Source organism: Cucumis melo, chromosome 5 (assembly GCF_025177605.1).
Source record: "Cucumis melo cultivar AY chromosome 5, USDA_Cmelo_AY_1.0, whole genome shotgun sequence".
NCBI classification, from domain to species: domain Eukaryota; kingdom Viridiplantae; phylum Streptophyta; class Magnoliopsida; order Cucurbitales; family Cucurbitaceae; genus Cucumis; species Cucumis melo.
The window spans coordinates 8,692,385-8,717,181 of record NC_066861.1 but is presented as its reverse complement, the minus strand read 5'-3'; the positions used below and the strand labels follow the sequence as shown (position 1 = coordinate 8,717,181).

General features: G+C 32.6%; 2 protein-coding genes across 2 annotated transcripts; one reads left to right on the top strand and one right to left on the bottom strand.

Annotated features, from left to right (window-relative positions):
- The first annotated feature begins 3,315 nt into the window (after window positions 1-3,315).
- Window positions 3,316-12,115, top strand: LOC103496980 (uncharacterized). The gene is made up of 13 exons (XM_008459035.3): window positions 3,316-3,643; window positions 4,284-4,433; window positions 4,970-5,140; window positions 6,635-6,778; window positions 7,692-7,797; window positions 7,894-8,042; window positions 8,148-8,273; window positions 8,534-8,677; window positions 9,577-9,664; window positions 9,877-10,250; window positions 10,855-11,184; window positions 11,417-11,647; window positions 11,756-12,115. The coding sequence occupies exons 1-13, from the start codon at window positions 3,413-3,415 to the stop codon at window positions 11,888-11,890; spliced, it is 2,379 nt and encodes a 792-aa protein (XP_008457257.1). The 5' UTR covers window positions 3,316-3,412; the 3' UTR covers window positions 11,891-12,115.
- A 7,277-nt stretch (window positions 12,116-19,392) lies between these two features.
- LOC103496981 (3-ketoacyl-CoA thiolase 2, peroxisomal-like) lies at window positions 19,393-23,203 on the bottom strand. Its single transcript, XM_008459036.3, has 14 exons — window positions 22,972-23,203; window positions 22,564-22,640; window positions 22,317-22,401; window positions 22,071-22,197; window positions 21,894-21,992; window positions 21,724-21,791; window positions 21,490-21,597; window positions 21,336-21,413; window positions 21,102-21,234; window positions 20,908-21,004; window positions 20,438-20,561; window positions 20,252-20,360; window positions 19,794-19,877; window positions 19,393-19,711 (listed from the first exon to the last, which is right to left on the bottom strand). Exons 1-14 carry the CDS (start codon window positions 23,056-23,058, stop codon window positions 19,602-19,604), a joined length of 1,386 nt encoding a protein of 461 aa, XP_008457258.1. The 5' UTR covers window positions 23,059-23,203; the 3' UTR covers window positions 19,393-19,601.
- Window positions 23,204-24,797: the final 1,594 nt, after the last annotated feature.

Below are 24,797 nucleotides of genomic sequence, written 5' to 3'. Positions count from 1 at the left end.
CTCAATTATTCTTTTCATAATGACTAATCTTTTCTTTGTCGACATTTTTCAACAAATTTTGGTTTAGGATCTTCATTTTCGTATATAATATCAAGAGCAACATTATATGCAAAAATATTGTCAACAACTACATTAGTTCGGTTCCATTTTTTTTCTGTCGTCATAGTTATAAAAATCACATTATTATCCTCAGTTGTTTTATCTTTTTCAGTATTTTGTCAGAAGTCAAAAGTTAGATTTCTTCTAGAATATTCATATCCTTAATCGAGTTATTGACTAGATTTCTTTTTCGAGGATTATTATCTTTGGAACCTACTAGTCTATCACGTTTCTGACATGTTCTAGATTCATTAATGACAACATGTTGTGTCGGGATATTGAATTTTGATAGGACATTTGCAGCTGCTATATACAAATTTAGTTACCTTCTTTGCATTATAAATGGATTTGGTAACTGATTTATTATATTTTGCAAATGAATTATTTTCTGAACTTCAAGCTCACATTAATCTTACGAGGATCTAACTGAGATAATAATGATATATTCCATGTAATTTCTTTTTCCAACTTTTTAATTCTTCACCATAATGTTGGAAAATTTGTCCAATTAAAATAACAATCAATAAACCATGCAGTAAATACATCACGCGTCAGGGGTTCAAGATATTTAATAATTGATGCGGAATCAAATCCAATATATATTTCCAACCTCCTATGAAGACTCATCTTAGTACGTTGTGGTGAAGCAATTGGAACATATACTACACATCCAAAAATTCTCAAATGAGAAATATTTAACTCATGGTCATACGCTAATTGTAATGGCGAGTACTTGTGATAAGATGCTGGCCTAATACGTACAAGTGACGTAACATGCAAAATAACATGTCTCGATATAGATGTAGAAAGTTTAGTTCTCATAAGCAATGGTCTATCAATTGATTGCAAACGTTTTATAAATGATTCTGCTAAACCATTTTGTGTATGAACATGAACTACTAGATGTTCAACACTTATTCCAATAGACATACAATAATTCAAAAGTTTGGGATGTAAATTCACCATCATTATCAAGTCGAATGTTATTAATTATGTAATTAGGAAACTGTGCTCTTAACTTAATTATTTGAGCAAGTAATTTTGCAAATGCAAGATTTTGACTTGATAATAAGCACATATGTGATCATCTGCTGGATACGTCTATTAAGACCATAAAATACTTAAACGATCCACTTGACGGGTTAATGGGTCCACAAATATCACCATGAATTCGTTCTGAAAATGTAGGTGATTTAGTTCCCACTTTAGTCGGTGATATGGTATAATTATTAATTGCCTTGAGAGCAAACATCACATGATAATTTATTATATTGAAGAATCTTCTCGTTATTCAATAGATGACCATGTGAATTTTCAATAATTATTCTCATCATTATAAATCTTGGATGGCTTAATCGATTAAGCCAAATTGAAAATATGTCTGGATTCATTAACTTCATGTTCATTGTTGCATATGTTTCATTTATTCGTATATAAGTATAATATAATCTAGAAGATAAAGTAGACAACTTTTCTAATATATGTTTTTCATTTGAGATAGTAGATATAATATAAAGATATTCTATTTCATTATTTCTACCAATCTCAATATGATAACCATTGCAACGTGTATCTTTAAAACTCAATAATTTCTCTTTGATTGACTAGAGAACAATGCATAATCAATTGTGAATTTTGTTCCTCTAGGCAAAATAATATTTGCTTTTCCAAACCCTCAAATTAGATTTCCAGAACCTAATATTGTATTGACTTTTGCTTCCAACATTGTCAGTTTGAAAAAATATTTTTTATTTGTCTACATTGTGTATGTAGTTGCACTGTCTGCCAGACATGATTTCATTACTCATTTTTAAGTTATTTAGCATAAGAAAATTATCTATGCTTCTTCATTAAACAAAATAATTATAATCAGAAAAAGAAACTTAAAATATAGATAAAAAATGAGATAAAAAAACATTAATCAATATATTAATTCATAAATAAAGCATTTGCTATTTTATTAAATATGCCAATTTTCTCTTTAGGAGATTCAAACTTTACCTCATTCAAGTTTTGTCATATTGGATTAGCCAAATATATTATCAGTTTGATATGCAAAATTTGCTTCCACATTTTTTTCTTTTTTCTTGGTGAAACTTTTCTTCTATGATCATCATTTCATGTGGTTCTTTTGGAATTTTGATGATTTATAATGACTAACCACGAAAAATATTTACTTTTTCTTTTACTATGGTTATAACCTTGATTACAATCGTCAAAATCACTACATAGAATGAGATTGTTCCAGTTGGTCAAGATTGATTCTTTTCATCTACCACTATTAAAATTTACAACATTCACTTCAAGAAAATATTAGTTTTTTAGTCAACTGATGTTTATGATTTTTCAACAATAACTCGTTATCTCATTTAACCACGAGACGAAATTAAGATAAGTTCATAATATTCTTCAAAATATTTCTTTTGATATTGCTACTGTAGGAGCATATCCAAAATGTAGAATAATTGCTTTCTAATGATCATATTCTTAATGACATTTCAGTGTATCAAGTATTCATGATTAATAATTATTACTATTAGTATCGAATAATAGAAATTTAATATATATATCAAATATGTAAAATAATATTTATTTTATTAATTATAATGAATAGGGGAAAACTCACATACGGTTAGGACCTACCTTCGACGGAGGAGACAGTTGGAGTTCATGCTGATAACATGTTGTAAAGCGAGGCAAAATCGGAATACGAAAATCGAGAAAATGTACTATTAAAATAATAAAATATATAAAAAATAAAAAATAAAATAAGAAAATTAAGAAATAAAGAAAATGAAAATCTCAAAATTTTACAGTTTCTCGGGATTTCTCTAAATTTTTTAGAATTGTTTTGAATATTAGTGTTTTTTACATTTCTAGGAAAGGCCACTTTTTATAAACAAGTTGACAAGAAGGATGAAGATTAGTGAGTCAATGGATCAAGGAGGTAACCTTATTTGGACACCAAGGAGAGACACCATTAAATTACATTACATGTTTATGATATATGTTAAATACTCTTAATCCAATTGTTATATGTGGGTATATTAAAATGGTAAATTTTGGAGTGCATTGTAAACTAATTCCATGCTCCAAATGACGCCACGTGTTACTTTGAGGGCCAAACGGTCTCAGGGTCCTCATTCGACAATGCACATTGTCAATTAACAACCACCAATGCCAACACCAACACCACCGTTTACATTACATCACAAAGTCAATTTCAGTCCTCCCCTTCTTCTCCCATATATTCTCTACCAAACACTTCATCTCCCTCCCTCTCTCTCTAACTGAAGAAGAAGAAGGTTCCGCCATGGACGCAGCAGCACCACAGCTCGTCTCCTGTCGAATCGACACAATTTGCCGCCGAACACTACCATCGCGCCTTCCATTTCCTAAAACTACCGTCAGAGCTCGCAAGCGCCCCGGTAAAGTTCTTGCTGTTGCGACTGAGCCGAAACCGACGAATTCTTCTCCAAAGAAATCCGTTAATGGATCAGCTAGGTCTCCCTCGGCTCCTAAACCTCTCAACGGAGTTTCCACTGTAATTACTCGCCCTTTCTTTGAACTGAAACGGATTGCTGTTTTCCTTTTTTTTTTTTTTTTTCTTTTGTTTCCTTATTGAGCTGGTTTATGATTATTCGGTTCCTTTGTGTTAAGTAGGATTGGATATCGCCGTTTGATTAGTCTAGGATTTGAATGACGTAAATGTAAAACTAGAGTGATAGGTGAATTTTCTTATCCTTTTGGACGACTTTTCATGAAAGAATAGAATTCGGACTACTCAGCTTGAACAATTAACAAATGTGGTAGTGCATACTTGTCTACAGCTTGGTGGTTCAGAAGTTTTTGCTTCATCTGAGTTCATTTTGGAGAGAAGAACGGTTCGAATGTCTATAGGGCGAGCTAGTTAGTAGTCTTGATGGTTCTCTAATTTTCTAGCATCTACGTTGAGAGATAATAGATTGTGCTGTTAGATACCGAATATTTTGTTTTCATCCTCCTACTTTGATTCAATGAAATATTATTTAACTTTTAACCAGATTCCTCGTAGTGTGTTTGTTTCCTTGTTATTTAAGGTGCACTTTTCCATGGATTATTGGTTATGTTCCTTATTGATGTACTTGTAAATTTATTAGTTATGCTCTATTGGTGGCGCTCTTAAGTGATATTAGAAATGACAGAAAATTGGAGATGTTTCGAAGGAAATTAAACGAGTCCGAGCCCAGATGGAAGAAAATGAAGAGTTGGCAATACTCATGAGAGGACTACGGGGACAGAATTTAAAAGATTCCCTTTTTGCAGAGGATAACGTTGAGCTCCGTCTTGTTGAGGTATAAGTGTGTGAATCGTGTGATTAACACACAATTTTATTTGATCTCTCAATAATGTGTGATATGGGTTGTCTTTTCTGTTCTACTCATGACCTGAAATTCAGTTTTGAAACATGGAAGTGAGATACGTATGATTAGTTGTTCAGATGCAAAGTGAATAAAACCAATTTCAGAACGATCTAGATTCTCTACCATTCTTGAAAAGTTTTCACTTAGGAAAATGTAAAATCTGTTTTTCTGAACTCTGTTACATTTTAAGAATTATGATAAACTTGTTATCAGGTTAGAGTTTATTTTTTTGTCATCAATAACATTGGAAGGTTGTGGATGTGAATCAATGTATTATCACTGAAGTTTTGTCTGGTCTAAATAGAGGGGCTAAACACTTCTTCATGGAAGATTATAATATGAAAAGCTAAATTGGTGTGGCATGAAACTTGCATAATTCTCTCTGACAAAGCTTGAGCAAGCTCATTTTTCTAGGTGATCCCCCCTCCTTTTTTGTTGATGTATCTATTTAAATTATTATATTTTAGGTAGATGAGAGCAGTGAGTTCTTGCCTTTGGCTTATGATCCTGCAAGCATATCTGCATATTGGGGGAAAAGACCACGTGCTGTAGCAACTCGAATTGTTCAGTTGCTTTCTGTCGCTGGAGGATTTCTCTCACATATTGCCTGGGATATCATAAACAAGAAAACTAAGGAGGTACATCGTCATTCCTCCTTTTCTATTTTGTAATGGTACATTCTGATGTGGGCAATCATGTACGGTATGCAAACATTGGGAAAACTTTAGAATTTAGAATTTGGAGTTTTCTCTTGAGTAGTAGTGAATTTTGGGAGCTTGAATATGGTCTTTTTGAATGCTTGATGGGATTTGGGAGTGCCTATTGTAATTGGTTGTGGATATTATCATACTTGTGGGAAGCATTTACAAAGAACGGTGACTATCATGGCCAGCGGTGAAGTTTGAGAGTGACCACATGGCCTCTTGGTTCTGTCTAAATGTTAATATGAATGGAATGGCTGTGCAATGATTGATTTTGATATGATTACTAATGATTGATTTGGAGGGAAAGGAACAATAAGATTTTCAGAGGAGTGGAGAGATATGTGGGTGTGATGGGGTCCTTTCCTACATGTCACACCTCTCTTGGGGTTTCTTTTTGTGAGCACTTTTGTAATTATCCCCTGAGTGCTATCTTGCTTAACCGAGGTCTCTTACAGCAGTAGGACTCCTCTTGAGTCTTTTATTTTTATTTTTCTCATGTATTCGCTTTTTTTCCTCACGACATTTTATAGAAAAAATGAATTTGAAATGAAAAAGTTATTAGAGGATAATATAATCGAGGGTAAAAAGTATGAGTAGCAGTGATCCTATTTTAAATTTCAAAACAGTCTCCACCGTCCTTGAAATTCTGTCCAAAATTTGTTAATTGATTGAACTCTTAGGTATTGACTAGTTTCACCTTCAAATTGCTAAAAACTGTGTACTTTAGTAAGACGAAGTGCTCTATACACCATACACCATCTATATTGTGTTTCCTATCAGTTGAAATGCTTTGCAATTTTAAATTTTATTTCAAATAAAAATAGTCTATTGGCTGTTTTATTTCATGAACCACTTGTATTGTCAAAAACAAAATGTCTTCGCATGGAATCATATCATCAAATATATAGATCTTTGGTTAGTTAAATATAATCTTGGTTTTTTGTACCATTGAACGGAGTGGGAAGCTCAAGTATCTTTAAAAGTATTTTTTCATTGGCAGTACGTACACTGTGGAAGATTTGATTGCTCCATACTTTCTAATTCCTTCACCATCCTCCAAAAAGGCTACATCTCTCCATGCAGCCATGTGCTATGTAGACTGCTTGTACTTGCCTACTCACAACATTCCATGTTTGCATTAGGACAAATTAGTCAAATAGTTTTACACCTAAATTCTCATCCAACAGATCACTCGTCCCCTTTCACCCTTTGCCTGCAGTGTAATTAACTACAGCTGATGTATAATAACCAAGTAAAACATTGAATCTTATAAATACTCAGTCACTAGACTCACTAGTAAGATAATACACATTTTAATTGATTCTTTAACAATGGTGAATATACCACATATAATTCTCTTTTTTTACTCATACCAATAACCTCTCTTTCCCCTGTGTTTCATTTTGTTAATGAAACATTTTAATTCAGAATGAAGTTGAAAGAGCCATAGAATTAAGGGAGATCGTGACCTCATTGGGTCCAGCATATATTAAGCTAGGACAAGCTCTGAGTATTCGACCGGATATACTGTCACCTGTTGCAATGACTGAGCTGCAAAAGCTTTGTGATAAGGTAAGGTTAGCATTTTATATATAAATATGGTATGGTTTAGATTATCTGAATTTCCTTGTCAGAATTAAGCCCTGCAAATTGAAAGTGATGACAAACATACTTGGAAACATGCATCTAATCCTATGTAGTTGATGATGGATAAAGTGAACATTATTTTTCTTATTCCCGTGGTTGATGGTAGATACTCTTCAAGAGAACTTTTGAAAATAAATCTGTTGCTTTCCCCATCTTTTGGAATTGTGTACAACTCGCTGCTTCTTGGTGTTGTTAAAGCTATAGCAATTTCTTCTATAATTTCCCCTTTCTACTATCCTTCTCAATTGGGTGGTGTTGTAGTGAGTAGTTCTCTTTGGGAGGGGGAGCCCTCCTCTCCTGGTCCCCCTAGGCTGTCTCCCTTTTTGGGCAATGCTTCGTGACTGTAAAAATTTGAACTTGGCTAATACAACAACATTGTAGGGGATGAAGGGGTGTGAGCTCTAATATTGAACCTTCCATGTCAAAGTTTGCATCAGTAGCTCATGCTATTGGAATTTCGAAACAAGAGTTATTACTTGAAAAACTTATAGATTGCTGCATCCTTTCTGGACATCTTTTCTTGCAGATTAGTGTTTTTAGTTCTTGTAATGAACATCTGGCTTTAGTCTTCCTGTGTTGAATTATGTTAATTAACTTGATTCATGCAAAAAAAAAAAAAAAAAAAAAAAATCACTTGGAGCTTAACTACCATGATATCTTTCTGGAACTGAGGTATCAATTCTGTGTATAGCGGTCCAGATATTTCTGTTCTAGTTTAGTTCTTATCTGGACATGGCATAGGGACTTTACTGTTGATGTTCCCATTGTCAGTTATCATTAAGTTAGAATGGCATCTATTTTGTTACAATCTGATCTTTTTTCCTTTTTTGATTTGAAGGTTCCTTCATTTCCTGATGATGTTGCTATGGCTCTCATTGAAGAGGAACTTGGTCAACCATGGCAGAACATCTATTCTGAACTTTCTCCTTCCCCAATTGCTGCTGGTACGGACATTTATGTACAGACATTTACTAGCAGAGAGTTCTCTTTAATATTATGATATCATGTTCACTTATTTGATTTCCTGAAAAATATGACAGCTTCTTTAGGACAGGTATATAAGGGTCGTTTAAAAGAAAATGGAGATCTGGTGGCTGTTAAAGTTCAGAGGCCTTTTGTTCTAGAGACTGTGACTATTGATTTATTTATCATACGAAATTTGGGCTTGGTTCTTCGGAGGTTTCCACAGGTACTCTTTTCAACAAGAATGAAGGGGATATAGTTTAGTTATCTTTTAAAAGATGGAAATAGTTTTTATAATGCAATTCTTGTTTCTGATTTCTCTTCTTTTCAGATTTCTCTAGATGTGGTTGGCCTGGTAGATGAATGGGCAGCTCGCTTTTTTGAGGAGTTAGATTATGTGAATGAAGGTGAAAATGGAACACGCTTTGCTGAGGAGATGAGAAAGGATCTTCCTCAGGTAAACCTAGAGGCTTGTTCATGGTGATCCTCTGATATGTAGATGTCAGTATTTAATGTTCAATTGTTTAAGCTTTAGCCTTGAAGTGTTTGAGAAGTAAATATACAGTATTGATGTATCAATAGTCATATTTCGTACGTTACTAATTTCTAGGCCATGAGCCATAATATTTTTAGATGGTGATTTAACATATTTAATATTATTTCTCTACTTATTTACTTATCTTTAGTATCGATACTTAGTTTTTCTCATGCTTTTAGGTGGTTGTTCCAACAACATACCAAAAATATACTTCAAGGAAAGTCCTCACAACAGGATGGATAGACGGAGAGAAGCTATCCCAAAGCACGGAAAGTGATGTTGGGGAACTTGTGAATGTGGGAGTCATATGCTACCTAAAGCAGGTAATTTACTAGGTCAATCAGTACCCTTTTCTTTATTCATGCTAAGGGAGGCTCTCTCCTCCCTTGGACCAAAAATTCTGAAGCAGATATACAACTACGTTTTACACACAGCAATACATATCCTCATAAAGGACTATTTTTCCGCCTTTAACCAGTAACCTTCTGTTAGAACACTTGCTAACAAGAATTAGATCTTAATTTATTATAATGAACTATAATAAAATACAAGATAAATCCGAGTAAGGCACTTGGAACCTCCCTCTTGAGTACTCTCACCTAAGCCCTAAATCACTCCACAGAATAACCTCCCTCTCTCACTTACCTTGCCTTCATTTGTAACAAGATATAACCACACTTACTTAATAACTACTAGTAACCACACTTACACAATAACTACTAGTAACTTCCTAAGTATCTAATTACCCTTGTACCCATAACCTTATACTAATCTAATTACCCTTATACAAGATAAACCCATGTATAAAACCTAGGTATCTAACACCTTCATGGCATCGAGTATTTTATAGTGCTGACACAGTGTAGCCTCTGCCAGGATAATCTAGGTATGGTCAAGTGTCTATGGTAACACCAGTATATATTTGTATTGTGCTCCTGGCTCTTTGCCAATTTAGTTTGGTCCCTCATTCCTGTCAATTCACTATAATATCTAGTTGCTATCCATATGAAAGATAGAAAGAAGGAAGAAGACTTGGTATAAGATTCTGGCATACTTTTACTGTGATTAGAATTACGGGACTTTTGCAGTGTTATGTCATACATAAAGAAGATTTTTGTACGAGGAAATTGTTTTGCTAATGTGGGTCAGAATAGAACGCCGCAGTTACACTTTTCCTTTTCTTATCTTTCAAGTCTTCTAACTAAAAACATTTTCTTTATAGTTACTTGACACTGGATTCTTCCATGCTGACCCTCATCCTGGGAATTTGATCCGCACGCCAGATGGGAAGTTGGCCATACTTGACTTCGGTAACAAACTAAAGCACTCAAGACTTCTATAAAGCATATAATAAAGTTCATTATAATATATATGTTCTTCCATTCAACCACAACTTAGATATCTCAACATGGTTTTGTGCACCTCCTTTAAGTACAAAACATATCTAATAACTAGTTTCTTTTATCCCGAACATTCTCATGATTTTAACAGTGACTTGATTTATTCTTATTCTTTGTTACAGGTCTAGTCACGAAGTTAACTGATGATCAAAAGTATGGAATGATTGAAGCAATTGCACATCTCATTCATCGAGATTATTCAGCTATAGTCAAAGACTTTGTTAAGCTTGGTTTTATCCCAGAGGGTGTTAATTTGGAACCGATCTTGCCAGTCCTAGCAAAGGTTTTCGATCAGGCTCTTGAAGGTGGAGGTGCTAAGAACATCAACTTCCAGGAACTGGCTTCAGATTTAGCTCAGATAACATTTGACTATCCATTTCGGATACCTCCATATTTTGCTCTTATAATTAGGGCAATTGGGGTTCTAGAAGGAATAGCTTTAGTGGGAAACTCTGATTTTGCCATTGTCGATGAGGCCTATCCTTATATTGCACAGGTACAGTTCTTTTTTCCTTTTCTTTTCTTATGATTAATTAGTCACCTGCCATTTTTCTCGATAGAAATAAATGAGTGCTCATGGCAGTGGCTGTATTCCTTTATGATAGATCTAATAGTCGAGTTTTAGTAGTGTAAGTGTGCAACACAAACATGGATAACAAGGATAGTGTTGTTTGTTTCATGGTACGTTTGCGTTGTTTCGCTGAAAATTGTGAAGCATGTTGCATATTTTTCTTGCAATAACTAAACCTCACCTTTAAATGTTAATTAGCATTTTTCTACATGTATAGTGAACTAAGAGTCGGATCTATAGTTCATATAAATCAAGTTCATCAATTTTAGCTTTGATACCCATGCACTTGGAAAAATACTGGATTTTCTTGGGTGCTGCAATAAACTTGTAGGCCAAATACAGTAGTTTTTTCGAGGACACTCTTTTGGTCCTTTGGTTGTTATCAAATTGGATTATGGGCTCTTGAAAACTAGAAACATGTTCTAACAACCATTACTAACCACTTGTTCCTAGCCAAAAATTTACAACAAGGTGTTGGACGGGAGCTCTTTTACTTAATACATATGGGTCTCTTTCTCCTTTCTTTCAGAGACTTCTGACTGATGAGTCTCCAAGGTTAAGGAATGCCTTACGATACACGATCTATGGGAAGTCTGGGGTATTTGATGCTGAGAGATTCATTGATGTTATGCAAGCCTTCGAGAACTTCATAACTGCTGCTAAAAGTGGGGGTGGAGAGGGTCTTAAAGGGGATATGGCCGAGCTTGGTGGTCTGGGAACCCGAACAGCATCTCCCGTTCCTCAATTTCTTCCCACTCCCCGTGAATTCCAGCAAAAGAAACCAATTGAGACAAGGGCTTCCTTAGCCTTTCTGCTTTCTGATAGAGGGAACTTTTTTCGAGAATTTCTTCTTGATGAGGTAAAACTCAAGAACTTTGATCAGTTGATGTTTACATATAATACCTTTTTTGGGTCCCAGAAATACGACTCCTGAAATGCATTTATCTATCCAACATTGAAGGTCTTTGAAGTAAACTGACAGCCTATGAGCTTCAGAAATTTCTTGCTTTATGTCACTTTTCTCTTTTGAAGTTTGAACAAGCAATGCCAATTTGTTTCTTTTAAGAAAGCGTTGTCTTTTGAATTTGCAGATTGTGAAGGGCATTGATGCAATCACGAGGGAACAGTTAGTACGGCTAATGTCAATCTTTGGGCTTAGAAATACTACACCAATTTTTAACATGGTTCCTTCCATTGGACCATTCAAGCCTGTTGCATTCCTACCCTCGATAACAGAAGAAGACAGGGTCATACTAAATAATGTTCAAAAGATTCTTGAGTTCTTAACGGCAGGAAGTTCAATCTCAACAAAATCGAAAGAGGTACTTGAAAACTCAGTTGAAACTCTATCATATAATTAAGAAGTTTTTCATCTTCTTTTAGCCAAATACATACTGTTTTTCCTTTTTCATCCTTGTGGGCACAAACAGGGTCTTGATGCTGTTCGAGTTATTCGAGAGCTTCTTCCAGTTTTGCCAGGCATGTCTGCCACAGTTCTTCCTGAGGTGGTCAGTCGATTATCATCCCGAGTAATTGCCCGGTTAATTCGCGATACAATGTTATGAAGAATTTGCACAATTCTACCTTTACACTTCACATATAATAGATATATATGTAGCCTAACCTGATCATCTTTCAGGCATTTCCGATGCTTAATACATGCTCCAATTTTTTTTTAAAATCTTATATTTTTTGTATAGCATTCACTAACAGGAAATGTAAAAAGTTGGCACTTCTATTGAGTGCCAAAATGCTTTATATAGTGAAAGGAAATAAAAATTATTTTGATAGAGAGTGTGTTTACTGCTGATGCTAACCTTAATCTTGCTATCTTCTATGTCTAAGTTTCTCTTTTAGAATGCATTTTTTTATGCTTATAATTATCAATTATATAATATATCTTTCCCACTCTTATGACCCTTCTAGTGAATTGAAATCTAAAGAAGAGCACTTGTTACATAATATATGGGTTTTTTGTTTAATATTTCTTAGAATTTTTTCTTTATGAGTTGTTTTGAAAGCTTTTATGTAAGTCGTGGATTCACTCATCATAAAATACTATTCCTTCAGGTTAGAGATGACTTTAAAAATATTAGTTTACCTTTTTCTAATAATAATAATAAATAAATAAATAAATAAATAAATAAATAAAAACAAGTTATTGAATTTTTATTATAAAACTTCGAAGTTTTGATACTTATCACATTTCATATATATGAAAATTATGTATGCTACAGACTTGATAATTCACAGATTGTTTGGGTTCCAAAATGACAGTTCAGTTTATTCATTTTTTTTAAAACAAAAAATCATGAAAGCCTAAATCAAATCCATGGAATTTGGGAACCCCACAAACACAATTAAATTTTTATGGATTCATCATATACATCTACTAAAACACACCACCAAATGCTCATTTTGGGATTTTGAAACAATTAATAACTTCACCAAATAAAAAGATTTTCAAAAGGAGAGGATCATTTCCATTGTTTCGAGCCTTTCACTACAATAATATTTTGTTACTTTGATATCATATTAGATAATGTAGAGTTTTAAAGAAAATAGACTTTTTCTAGGAGATTTTTGTATGGAGGACCTAAATTTGATTTTTATAATATAAAATGATCAAAATTCTGAAAACAAAATAAACTAACATTTTGACAAAACAACAAAATTCAACTGTGACTTCTAATCACGAATTGATTAGTCATCCCCGGTTGGAGAAAAGTCATACGATGGTGAAATTTGAATAATGGGTAAAATTTTGTGATTTGTAAAAATCGATATACATCTTGAAATCGCATTTGATTTCTCATCTCATGATTTCCGGGAGAATTTAACTTTTACTAATGCTTTATAATGTAAGTAAAATGTTAGGTTTTCAACCATTAAAATTAAAAAGGAAAAGAATTCATCGTGTTAAAAGAAATGGGAAAAAAAAAAAAAAAAAAAACATAATTCCACTGTGTTTTAGTGTGGAGCAAAATGCAATAATTAGGATCACAAAATCTCTCCAATACCATTAAATACCCAAATCTTGAGCAATGCCATCTGTTTGATAAAAAAGAACGAGTCTCACCTTCTTCTTCTTCATCCGTTTTTGGTCTCATGGTTTGAAGGGATTGGAGAAGTGAAGATAAGCGTTTGTTTGTTGTTAGCACTCCTGGCGGCGTCAGCGTCAACGTTGAAGGAGCGGAGCAGTTGCACCGCCCTAGTGTGCTCTTGCTGTGCATCTAATTCTATAAGCTTTAAGAACAAAGGAGGGGAAAGAAACAAACCACCCCCATTTTCAGATCACAAAACAGAAATGAACTACAACAGTATGGTAGTAGTGGAAATGGGTCTAATGGGATTTCTTTAAAATTCCTAAATCTCGAGCAATTTAAATAAGAAGACAAAGGAGGATCACGAGAATTGCTCCATTGGAACGAGGAAAGTGAACTGGCCTGATGCCCATGGGAAAGATATTGCTCATATTCAAGAGTTTGAACCTAGGTATGCTGATTACTTTATGATCTAATAATCATTGGGAATGATTTCAATATTTTTCGTAAAACTTCGATGGATGATAACATGATATTAAAGCACAAAGTTTATGCATATAGTGTAATTTTAGAATTTTTAATTTTTGAGCCGGTAATGTTAAGATAGCCCATTAAGGTTCTCTTCTTCATTCTTTATTGTAAAAATTAGAGAAAACATTTAATTTGGATTTCATTTGTGTAAAATGTCTCATAATTTCATTTACTTTCTCATTAATAAGATTTTCGTATTTTTATAGACCCATTTGTCCTTATTTAGTTTATATATTAAATATTTTTGGAACTATATATAATATATTTCCATAATTATTTGATTACTCATTTATTATTTATCTTATAATTTACCTATTTAATGTATTAATGAAATAATGTACTTATTTTAATTTAATTTTAGGATATCATTTATTAGATATTCTATTTAAATATGATATAAAATTAAGACAATTATGATAAGAATAGATTAAAGAATTTCCACCAAATTAATTATCATTATATTGATTGCACATTACCATGGCATCTAACTCTCGGTATCCAGCTTCTGGTTTACTTTCCAATTTCTCTCTTTGTCCAATCTCTCTCCTTTCTGTTTTCTCTTTCCGTCCTATCTTTCTTAATTATTTCCTTCATCTCCAGCGAGTGCATATCTAGTTTAATTTTTCGGTAAAGTTTTCGATCAATAAAAACTACAGTGATTAAAGTATCTATGTCATGTCATTTCCTTCCGTTTTGCATTGTTTTTCATATATACCACCAAATCTAATATACTAGTTCTTTTTTTTTATAATCATTAGGTTACATCAAATTTGCATTGTTTTTCATATATTGAAAGTTAAGTTTGTTAATTCTTACATTGTAAGAAACTAATTTAGATGTAAATAGACACTGTATATATCAATATATATTTTAAATATTGTTGTACAATGAGATAATTATATTACACTAGTTTTCTTTGTGAATTATAGTATAAAGTGAGTCAAGTATAACAACCACGTCATTTCCCTTTTAAATTTAGATTGTACTGTACATTGATCATTACATACTCTTGCATACTTAAAATAATACTATATAGTGATCATTATATACTCTTGCGTATTTAAAATAATACTATGCAGTGGTATATATATTTCTATTATTTCTTATCAGGTATGACCAAAATTGCGGTATATTATAATGGGTTTTTCAACGATTCCAGCAACTAAATTAGTTATTGTGTTTTAGAAATTATAACTAAGGAACATATGTCTTTTCAAGACTTATATAGTAATCTTCTATCCAAGCTAGGCAGTTATATTGATATGGATAATTTGGATACATATCGTTGCTTAAGAAAGACTTACCTATTACCAATTATAGCAATGTTACATGGTTTTACCACATAATAACATTAAATGTGGAGCAACACATTGCTCTCATTGTTTATTCTGTTGGTCGTTTTGCTATTACTATGGGTTCTACAGTTTCTAGTTCATCGCCAACGTATCCATGCAAATGAGTGCCATTTTTTTTAAAATATTGATATGTCTAAGATCTCTTCCACTTTCGAAGTAAGAATATTCCATGATATGTTTTCAACGAAGGCTTTGTTGAAACAATCCTTGCGAGGAAGTTTTGATTTTGTAAGTGCGTATTTGAAGAATATTTATGGTCAATACGTGCTTCATGTTGTTTTCATGGGGATAGATATTTATGAGTTGTTACTAGGTTCGATGGTGACTCCACATGCATGTTCTGTAGATGTTCCTTTAACAGATCAGAGACATGCTACTTTTTTCCATTATCAAGAACCTAATAAAAAAAATAAGTATAACTCATTTGGAGTAGAGCACTCCTAAAGATATAGTTCACTACTTCGTTCCAAACATGTTTTAAACATTAGTTACCAAAAAGTTGGCGTGCACGTAAAGTTTCATTGGATGAAGTTAAAGGATCTTCTGAGGACTCATACAAGATGTTACCAACATTTGCTTACACGTTGAATGTCAACAACCTAGGTTTATTAGTAATATACATTCGTACCTAAATAATATACATTTACTATTTCACACATTTTAATGTCATTCGTGTATTAATATATCTATTTTTCATCTCTATAGGTTATGTTATTGAATAAAAGGTTAATGCTGAAGGTAGATTTTCTATACTTCTTTATGGCATTATATGCTTTAATTTCTGGTTGGTAGCCTTGTCTTTGTTATTTCTATTGATGGAACAAGTCTAAAAAATAAGTACGGTGGTACTCTTTTAACTGATTTAACACTTGATGCTAATGATTAGATCTTTTCTTAAGCTTTTTCTTGTTGTTGATTCTAAGAATGATTTCTCACGGATGTGGTTTTGCAACCAATTGAAGAGAATAGTAAGTAGTAGGAATGATCTTGTCATAGTATCTGACAAGCATAAAAGTATATGCAAAATCATAGAGACTAAGAAACCTAAAGTTGAAGTATAAAAGAATAGCAAATCCTTTGACTAAGGCTTTTCTGTAGTCAACATGATTATCATACTAGAGGCATGGGTATTAGATACCTAGCTGATTATGTATAGAGTAAGTGGGAGAACTATTGGTTTTTTATTATGCTCTATAATAATTTTATGGATAATTGGTTTATTGTTTAATTATTTAATAAAAGTTATTATTCTCATTATTATTCAATTGCATGTTATTGTATAATAATATCTATGAATATGTTATTGTATTCTAAATATTCCTAATCGATTATTCTTGTGGGAACAATAATAATTAAGATTAGTATGAGTTATAATTGATAATCATATAATGATTATATATGTAGAGACATACATTATAATTATATTTTCTTATTAGAAAATAAGAATTGATTGACCCCTTTTGAGATTATTACATGGACATGTGTCATAAATAATCTTAAATAATTAATTGTTTTGATCCTTAGACCTAAGATTATCATAGTATCAAACATAAGAATTAATCTATTCTGATGCAATCAAACGTTATCTTTAATCAGATAATTATAAAGATTGTACTCGAATACATTATGAATTATGTAGTTGACAATGATTAATCAAGATGAAATTTATCCCTCTTGTTATGGAGAGATATCTCTGGGCCCCTCGATTAAGCGGGACTATGGAAATGCATGACCATGTTATAAATAAATTAATAAATGGTTGCATTTACTTCTTATGTGCACATAATAGTTAGCTCATTAATAGGAAAAAGACAAATGATTTGAACACAATTTCACATTCATTTGCAACACATAAAACTTACTTTAAACCTAAGATAAGCTTTCATTTGAAATCTCCTTGTAAACATTCATGTATGAAATATCAATACAAATCAGTATGAGTTTAGAAGAAAGCTTTAAGAATTTGTAAATATTTTTGGAAAATCTCTCACTATCTAATCTTCTGTTCTCAGAATGTCCATTCCTCCTCTGCAACACATCTGATCACTTAGCTTTTCTTACAAAGTCTCAAAATAATCCTTTCCTTTTTGTCCTCTTCTCTTATTTATATTAGTCCTAAGTTGGATTAGTCATTCCTTAAACTCCTATAATTTTGCTAGCTCCTGCTTAATTAAATTCTAAGTCTTCGAATGCCACGACGCCTGGAATCCACTTCATTGATCTGATAATTATAACTTCGAGAATCTCTTTAAACCTCTTACATGATCATTTAGCATTCTATGATCATTTAGTATTCTACATGATGATTTAAACCTTTTACATGATCATTCAACCATTTACATGATTGTTTACTACCTTATACGATCATTCAATCTTCTTACATGATCATTTATCTTTTTAAATGATCGTTTCCTTCTTATAAGATCGTCTATCTTTCTTACATGATCGTCTAACTTTCTTACACGATCGTCTAGCTTTTCTTACATGATCGTTTAATTTCCTGCACGATCATTTAATTCCCTACACGACCGTTTACCCAAATTACCTTCTTTTTAGGAATGGGTCTCACAAGCACTTTGAGTGTACTTTGCATATTCTCTAAAAAAAGAAAAAAAAAACTTCTCTACAAAAAAATTTCCACCCCAATTTTGGTTCCCATAAACCAAAATCTCATTCTCAGATAATAGGGAGGTTTCCAAGTGGTGGTGTCTCGATCTTGGTGTTTTAGTAGATATAGGGACTTCAACGACGTAAGTGTCCCTTTTCCTTTCTCTATACTTTACGTAAGTGTCCCTTTTCCTTTCTCTATACTTTACGTAAGTGTCCCTTTTCCCTTCTCTATACTTTTTTGAAAGCATGTTTGGTAATTTTTCAATTAAACTGAGTTTAGGGTTTTGTAAATTATTCTGTTGTGTGGAGCTTTTATCCCTTGAAGGTCTTTCATCCGGTGAGTGTAGTTGACGTGGATAAACTTCGGTTGGAATGAGTATCAGGCCATAGATAGTATGGGTTGACTTCGATGGTCTGTTTTCGGTGGTGGATATTGTGGGTGTTTCGGATTTGGTTGGTGTTTGGCTTCAATGAAGAAGGTGAAGAAGAAAGGTAACTCCATAATTTTTGAAAATACAATATGAGCTTTGACGAGTTTTTTTCTTTTGTTATACAAACTGTATATTGTTTTAATATTTTGTTACATATTTGTAATAAATTAACCTTTAAAAATGTTTAAAAAATATTTTTAGAAAGAGAAGTTAATTGTTATTGAATTTAAATATTTCTTCTTTTTCCTATTGAAGGCTTTTTGAACCTATTTTCGAAAGCTCAATGGCCAGAAAAGATTTTGAAAACTTAGAAATCAATTCACATATCCTTTAGAACTTAGAAACCAATTCACATATGATGTTAATTGTACCATTTTGTATTTCTAACAACAGTTATCTCATGCTTGGAACTTATAACTAGCCAAAGAATCTTGACATAGTGGATAAACATTAACTTCAAGGTGGAGTAGGGCTTGAACTTGGCATATATATTTGTGAATTTAGGTTTAGGATTAAACTCAACAAATATATGGATGCATTAGTGATAAGAAAGTCTAGTCTGAATTAAAAAAATTAGGATCATAAACCAACATTTAAATATGGTCAGTAGTAGTTAAGCTTTCAAACTTGACAAGTACTTAAGTATCAAAATAGAAGAGAGGAGGATATTATGCTCACACATGCGCTTGAATTTCTGCTTACGAAAATAGTAATCTGGGTATCTACTTTGTTAGATGCAATTAGATGGTACTGCAGTTCCTATAGCCAATACACTACCAACTTCTTTTGGCCTTTGAACTCTCAAAATCTCATCCACCGTCACCATATTTCATAGAATCGAATGGGATCTCAAACGAGTCTGGATGGGGGTGGGGGATTTATTTATAGTTGTTAATGCAAGGATTTCGATAATCATTCATAGGCAAACATAAACAATTATATCAAAAATGAAATTTGTGTAAAAGGGTGTCACCTTTAAATATGATCATTCATAGGCAAACATGAACTCGGATGATTTTTTACCCAAAAAAAAAACCGGCAGAATGAAAAGAAAGAAAAAGAATCCATATGTAAAGAGACCAATGCCAAGTGACAATTGTAAAATGTTTATGCTATCACACATTCATATGATTATGTCCATCCATCATCAAGATAGATTAACGTACATACGATCAGGTTCTCAAACAATAGAACCTTATTATCATCTAATTATTGGAAGAACTAAAATTATTGTTCTTGTTTTTTTTTAAAAAAAAATAATAATAAAATTATTTAAGTGTAAAGCAGCAGAGTCTTGTCATCTATCTATAGAACATCCTTGGACAATAGATTGTGGTTATCAACCTTCCGAGCATTGCATAGCTCGTCAGCCACGTCGCCCCTCTCAAAGACAGCAGCTGCGCCCATTCCCGTCCCTGCATTTGAGTTGATATATCTTGTCAGTCTCAGTAAGCCAAAACAAATGATTGTCTTTAACCACAAAATCATGAAAAGTACCTATGCACATTGAAATAACTCCGAAACGACAGTCTTTGCCACGCCGCTTCATCTCATGCAACAGAGTAGCAACACAACGGGCACCTATTAAAAAAAACAAACAAGTTGATGGGTAAAAACAAACATAAAGCTTAAGTTTGATACACATCCAAAAACATTGTTGGTCATCACAGTTGATGAATTTGCTGGTCCATTGCAATATATGTTCAGGTTCAGATCCTCATGAAGGCACTCAGAGCCAAACATTCGTAGGTAATAGGTAAGATATGATACATATACATGTATATATGTATAGATGCAGAGATATGTGTGTGTATGTATATGTTGTTGTAAATCCTTACACGGCCAATGAAATGATGAGAAATTTTACCAACAAGAAAACACTTAGTGGATGAGTGCAACGTAATATGTTACGTTTGTAAATCGAGTTATAAATTGTTTGGCTATTAAAGAAGTACCTGTTGCACCCAATGGATGCCCAATGGCCATTGCACCTCCATTAACATTAATCTTCTCTGGGTTAAGTTCCAACTTATTGCGGCAATACACAAATTGTGATGCAAATGCCTGCACAGCAGTTCATTAGGAAGGTCGACGAGTATTCAATTGTTTAAAAACCAAATGAACCTTCTACAATAAAATACCTCATTTATTTCGAAAAGGTCAATATCATCAAGCTCAAGACCGGCAGCCTTCACTGCAGCTGGGATAGCAACAGCTGGACCAATGCCCATGATGGCCGGATCCACACCAACAGCAGCAAAAGTCCTAAATTGGCAAATGAAATAAAACTTTATGGGTATGGTAATGACTTGGCTACAAACCAAATATGGAAGTACAAATGCAAGGACCTCTTGTATATAAATACAACTTTACATCTGATAATGTGAACTAATAAGTCATTTCTCCTAGAACACAAGCAAGAGCGTCCTCATAGAAAATCAACACGCAAACATGCCAAACTGAAGTAAAGGGGAACCAGACATCATAGAATGTTTAGATGCCAAGGGTATGATGAGAAATACAAAACTCCCTACTGCAGCCCAAATGAGGTTGATGACACGAGAAATGCAAACATGTTTTATCCCTCTATTTCCAAAAGATATGTCCATACCTAAAGACACCAAGAATGGGTAGTCCCTTTTTCATTGCAACACTTCTCTTCATGAGGAGTACAGCTCCAGCGCCATCACTCACTTGACTAGCATTGCCTACAGTAGGCCAGACAACAAAATATCAATTTAACTTGTCAAACAAAATTGCATGACACATTATTTATATTGCTATCTAAAAGAAGTAGAACAGTACCTGCAGTGGTGCTTCCGTCTTTTTTAAATACAGGCTTCAGCTTTGCTAAATCTCCCAATGAGGCATTGGGCCGAATTCCATCATCAACAGATACTGTAACAGATTTCTCTTCACCAGTTTTAGGGTCAACGATCTGTTTGAAACAAATACCAGGGCCCAAAAGGATAAATCCAATGCTTCTCTATAAGTGATGCATGAAAAATGATGCCAAAACCACAATAATGCTTGAAATACCTTGGTGCTCACAGGGATAATCTCATCTTTAAACCTACCAGAAGCAGTAGCAGCAGCAGCCTTTTTGTGAGACTCAACCTAAGCAAACAAATAACAAAAATTATTAGAGGCCACTAAAGAACACTAAACACAGAACTTGGAACTTTTAACATACTGCAGCCTGATCTTGTTGCTCCCTAGTCACACCAAAACGATGAGCAACATTTTCGGAGGTTATGCCCATGGGAAGAAGGCAATTTTGAGCTTGTTCAAACATCTTTACCTAGCATGATTAAAGAGAAACTTTGTAGCCACCAAAATGCAAAACTAAAGACTAGTCTCAATTCAAAGACAGATTAATGTTCCTCAAAGCATAATAAATTTTGAGAAGGGTAGGCAATATACATACTTTTGGATTGACTGATCCTTCCCAAGCCATTGGATTGACAGTCATAGACTCCAAACCAGCACCGATGCCTGGAAAAAAATTGCATAAATGTTAAGTTCTTGGTGTCATATAAAAAAAAAAGATTAAAGGATTTTAAACACTACTTTTCTAAGGGGACATTAGTTTATTACCAATATCATAAAACCCTGCTTTGATAGCAGCAGCTACATCTGCAACAGCCTGCAATCCAGATGAGCATTGCCTATTAACAGTTCTCACCGGCACAGTTTCTGCACAACAATGTATCAATCAACAGATAGAAATCCAAATATCAAATTTTGTAATCTATAATAGGCAAGAAAACTTACCAGGAAAACCAGCATAAAACGCAGCCATCCTGCATTCACTTGCTCTTTGGGACCCTGGTCCCAGAACACTGCCGACGACAATATCCCCAACTTCACTTGGGTTGAGATTGGTTTTCTCAATCAATGCCTACATAAAATCCACCATATGTCAAGTACTATAAATTAAAGTGTAAATAAGAAAAACAAGTTGTATTAATTTTTGTGACAGTAAATCAGTCCACAAACTTCATTGGCCAAGAAACAAACCTTCAAAACAGGCGCAAGAAGATCATCAGGGTGAGTGTCTTTGAAGCCACCTCGTTTTGATTTGCAAAGAGCAGTTCGATATGCTCTATTGAAAATAAAAGAGCACAAATACAAAATAGAAGTAAGTAGATATTACAATTGTTCATCAGCTAAACTAAAGCAATTAATTTTACAAAGGAGACAATTTTATTATTAATAATAATTAGCGAAAATCAATCAACCAGCAAGAGGGAGGCAGGCAACTTACGCAACAATCACTACGTCATCCCCAAAAACCGAATTCCTCTGGTATGCAGCACTATCCCCAGCTAAACATGCTGATGCCTAGTTTAATTAAAGAAAAAAACTCCAATAAAATCGTGATTCAACCTTATAAAAGGATGAGCTTACAGATCTAAAAGAAAAATGATTCTTGAATATACATAGAAAATATAATATTCCAGAATGAATAATCTTCTTCACCTACAATTACATAATCCTAGACCATCGCACAAAAATGACTTAAAAGTTCAATTGATCCAACTCAAATTCTACTTTAGTTTCAAGTCATAGTAACAAATCCGTAAACAAAAGTACCAAAAGCGACCTCGATCAACGAAGTAGAAAAGGCAAAACGAAGAACAAGAGTTGAGAAATTGAGAGTGGATGATCATACCGATAAGGGAGAATCATGAGAGTGAAGGGAAGAAGATGGCCGGAGATGGTGAAGCAAAACCTTCTGCCTGTTGATTGCCTTCTCCATTTTGGTTTCTCCTTTGAGAAATTGCGATAGAAGAAAAGAAAAATCAAGAAATGGTTAATCTACGATTTATTTCATGTACAGTCTTCATATATAAACAGTCAGCTTTTTATCCATAACCCTTTCCGAAGAAGGAAAAAATGTAAAATTATCTATCATTGGCTAAACCTTTTTTTTTCCTTAATTCTTTTGTACATTATTCTTTATAATACCTAAAAACAAGTGAGAGAATGGAAAGAAATATCAGCCCAAACAAAAAAAAGAGAAGAAGAAAGATGATTTTAAATTCCAAAAAATTAAGATAATCCTAGAGTTAATTATCTTAATTTTGTTTAATTAGATTTAATTTAGTGAGCGTTATTTTGAATTCATTTAATGAGAATTATTTGATTTATGTGAAAATTGAAATTAATTAAATATTTATTGAATGAATATTTAATTAACTAGAGGTTTTGACATGTGGTGTTTGTTGAGTTTTTTATTAAATGGTAGGTTAAGATGATCAAGTAAAGTTGTGAATTTTTAGTGATGTTGAAGTTGAATTTAATTAAATAATTATGGATGTTATTTAATTAAATTGTGGGTGGAAAGTTTGTTAGAGATTTGATAATTATATGTATACGTGGAAATATATATATAATTATTATGTTAAAGGAAAAGACAATTATATTTGTTGAAATATAATTGTTTAAGGAAAAGATAATTGTATTTTGGAGAAAGGATATTTAGTGAGGGAGGAAAAGTAAAATAATTATATTTTGGAAAAATATAATTATTTGTAAATTGATAATTACTTTGGAGAAAGATAAATAATAATTAATTATTGTGGAAGATAATTAATTATTTTGGAGAAAGATAAATAATAATTAATTATTGTTGAAGATAATTAATTATTTTAAAGAAAGATAAATAATAATTAATTATTGTAGAAGATAATAATTAATTATTGTGAAAGATAATTAATTATTTTGGAGAAAGATAAATAATAATTAATTATCAATAATTAATTATTTTGCAAAAAAGATAAATATTGATTCTTGAGTGAAGTTGTTATGGTTGAGTTAAGATAATTCATGTTGGAAGTTATAAGTGATTTATTGGAAAAGATTTGATTGATTAAGATAAATGAGGATTTAAGTTAATTTGAGATTTTGGAAGAAAAAGTTGGTTTCGGTGGAATTGGATTTAATTGAGTATATATATAGATATATATATTTAATTAATAATTTGGAAAAGTGAAGTTAATTATATGATGGAATATAATTATATTTATTTAGAAAAGAAGATAATCCATGAGCAGAGACATAGTTGATTTGATTGGACGAAAAAAGATATATATTTATTTAAAAGAGAGAATGATGGTTTAAATAAATATATATGTTTATTGTAGATCTTTGTGAGAGAAAAATAATAATAATAAAGAAGTATTATTATTATTATTATTAATGGTTATAAATGCCTAAGATTTTGTGTCATTTATTTAGGAAAGATAATGAAAATAAAGATAGATGTATATTTTATATATCCTAAAAGGAAAAAGAAATAATAATAATAAACATTATTGTTATTATTTGGGTCTATAAATAGCATTGGAATGCTTAAGTTAGAAAGTAAAGGAAAAAAGAAAAAAGTTCTTCATTTTCTTCTCTAAAATAACCCTATGTTGTCGCCGCCTCACCAGTTGTAATTAAGCTCACCAGTTCTAATTAAGATTGGTCTCTTTGAAAGCTTGAGAATTTAAA

Coding starts and splice junctions, on each gene's coding strand:
- LOC103496980 (XM_008459035.3), top strand. CDS start 3,413: ATGGACGCAGCAGCACCACAGCTCGTCTCCTGTCGAATCGACACAATT. Junction 3,644..4,283: donor CTCTCAACGGAGTTTCCACT/GTAATTACTCGC, acceptor TAGAAATGACAG/AAAATTGGAGATGTTTCGAA. Junction 4,434..4,969: donor TTGAGCTCCGTCTTGTTGAG/GTATAAGTGTGT, acceptor ATTATATTTTAG/GTAGATGAGAGCAGTGAGTT.
- LOC103496981 (XM_008459036.3), bottom strand. CDS start 23,058: ATGGAGAAGGCAATCAACAGGCAGAAGGTTTTGCTTCACCATCTCCGG. Junction 22,641..22,971: donor CTCATGATTCTCCCTTATCG/GTATGATCATCC, acceptor TAATTAAACTAG/GCATCAGCATGTTTAGCTGG. Junction 22,402..22,563: donor GATGACGTAGTGATTGTTGC/GTAAGTTGCCTG, acceptor TATTTTCAATAG/AGCATATCGAACTGCTCTTT.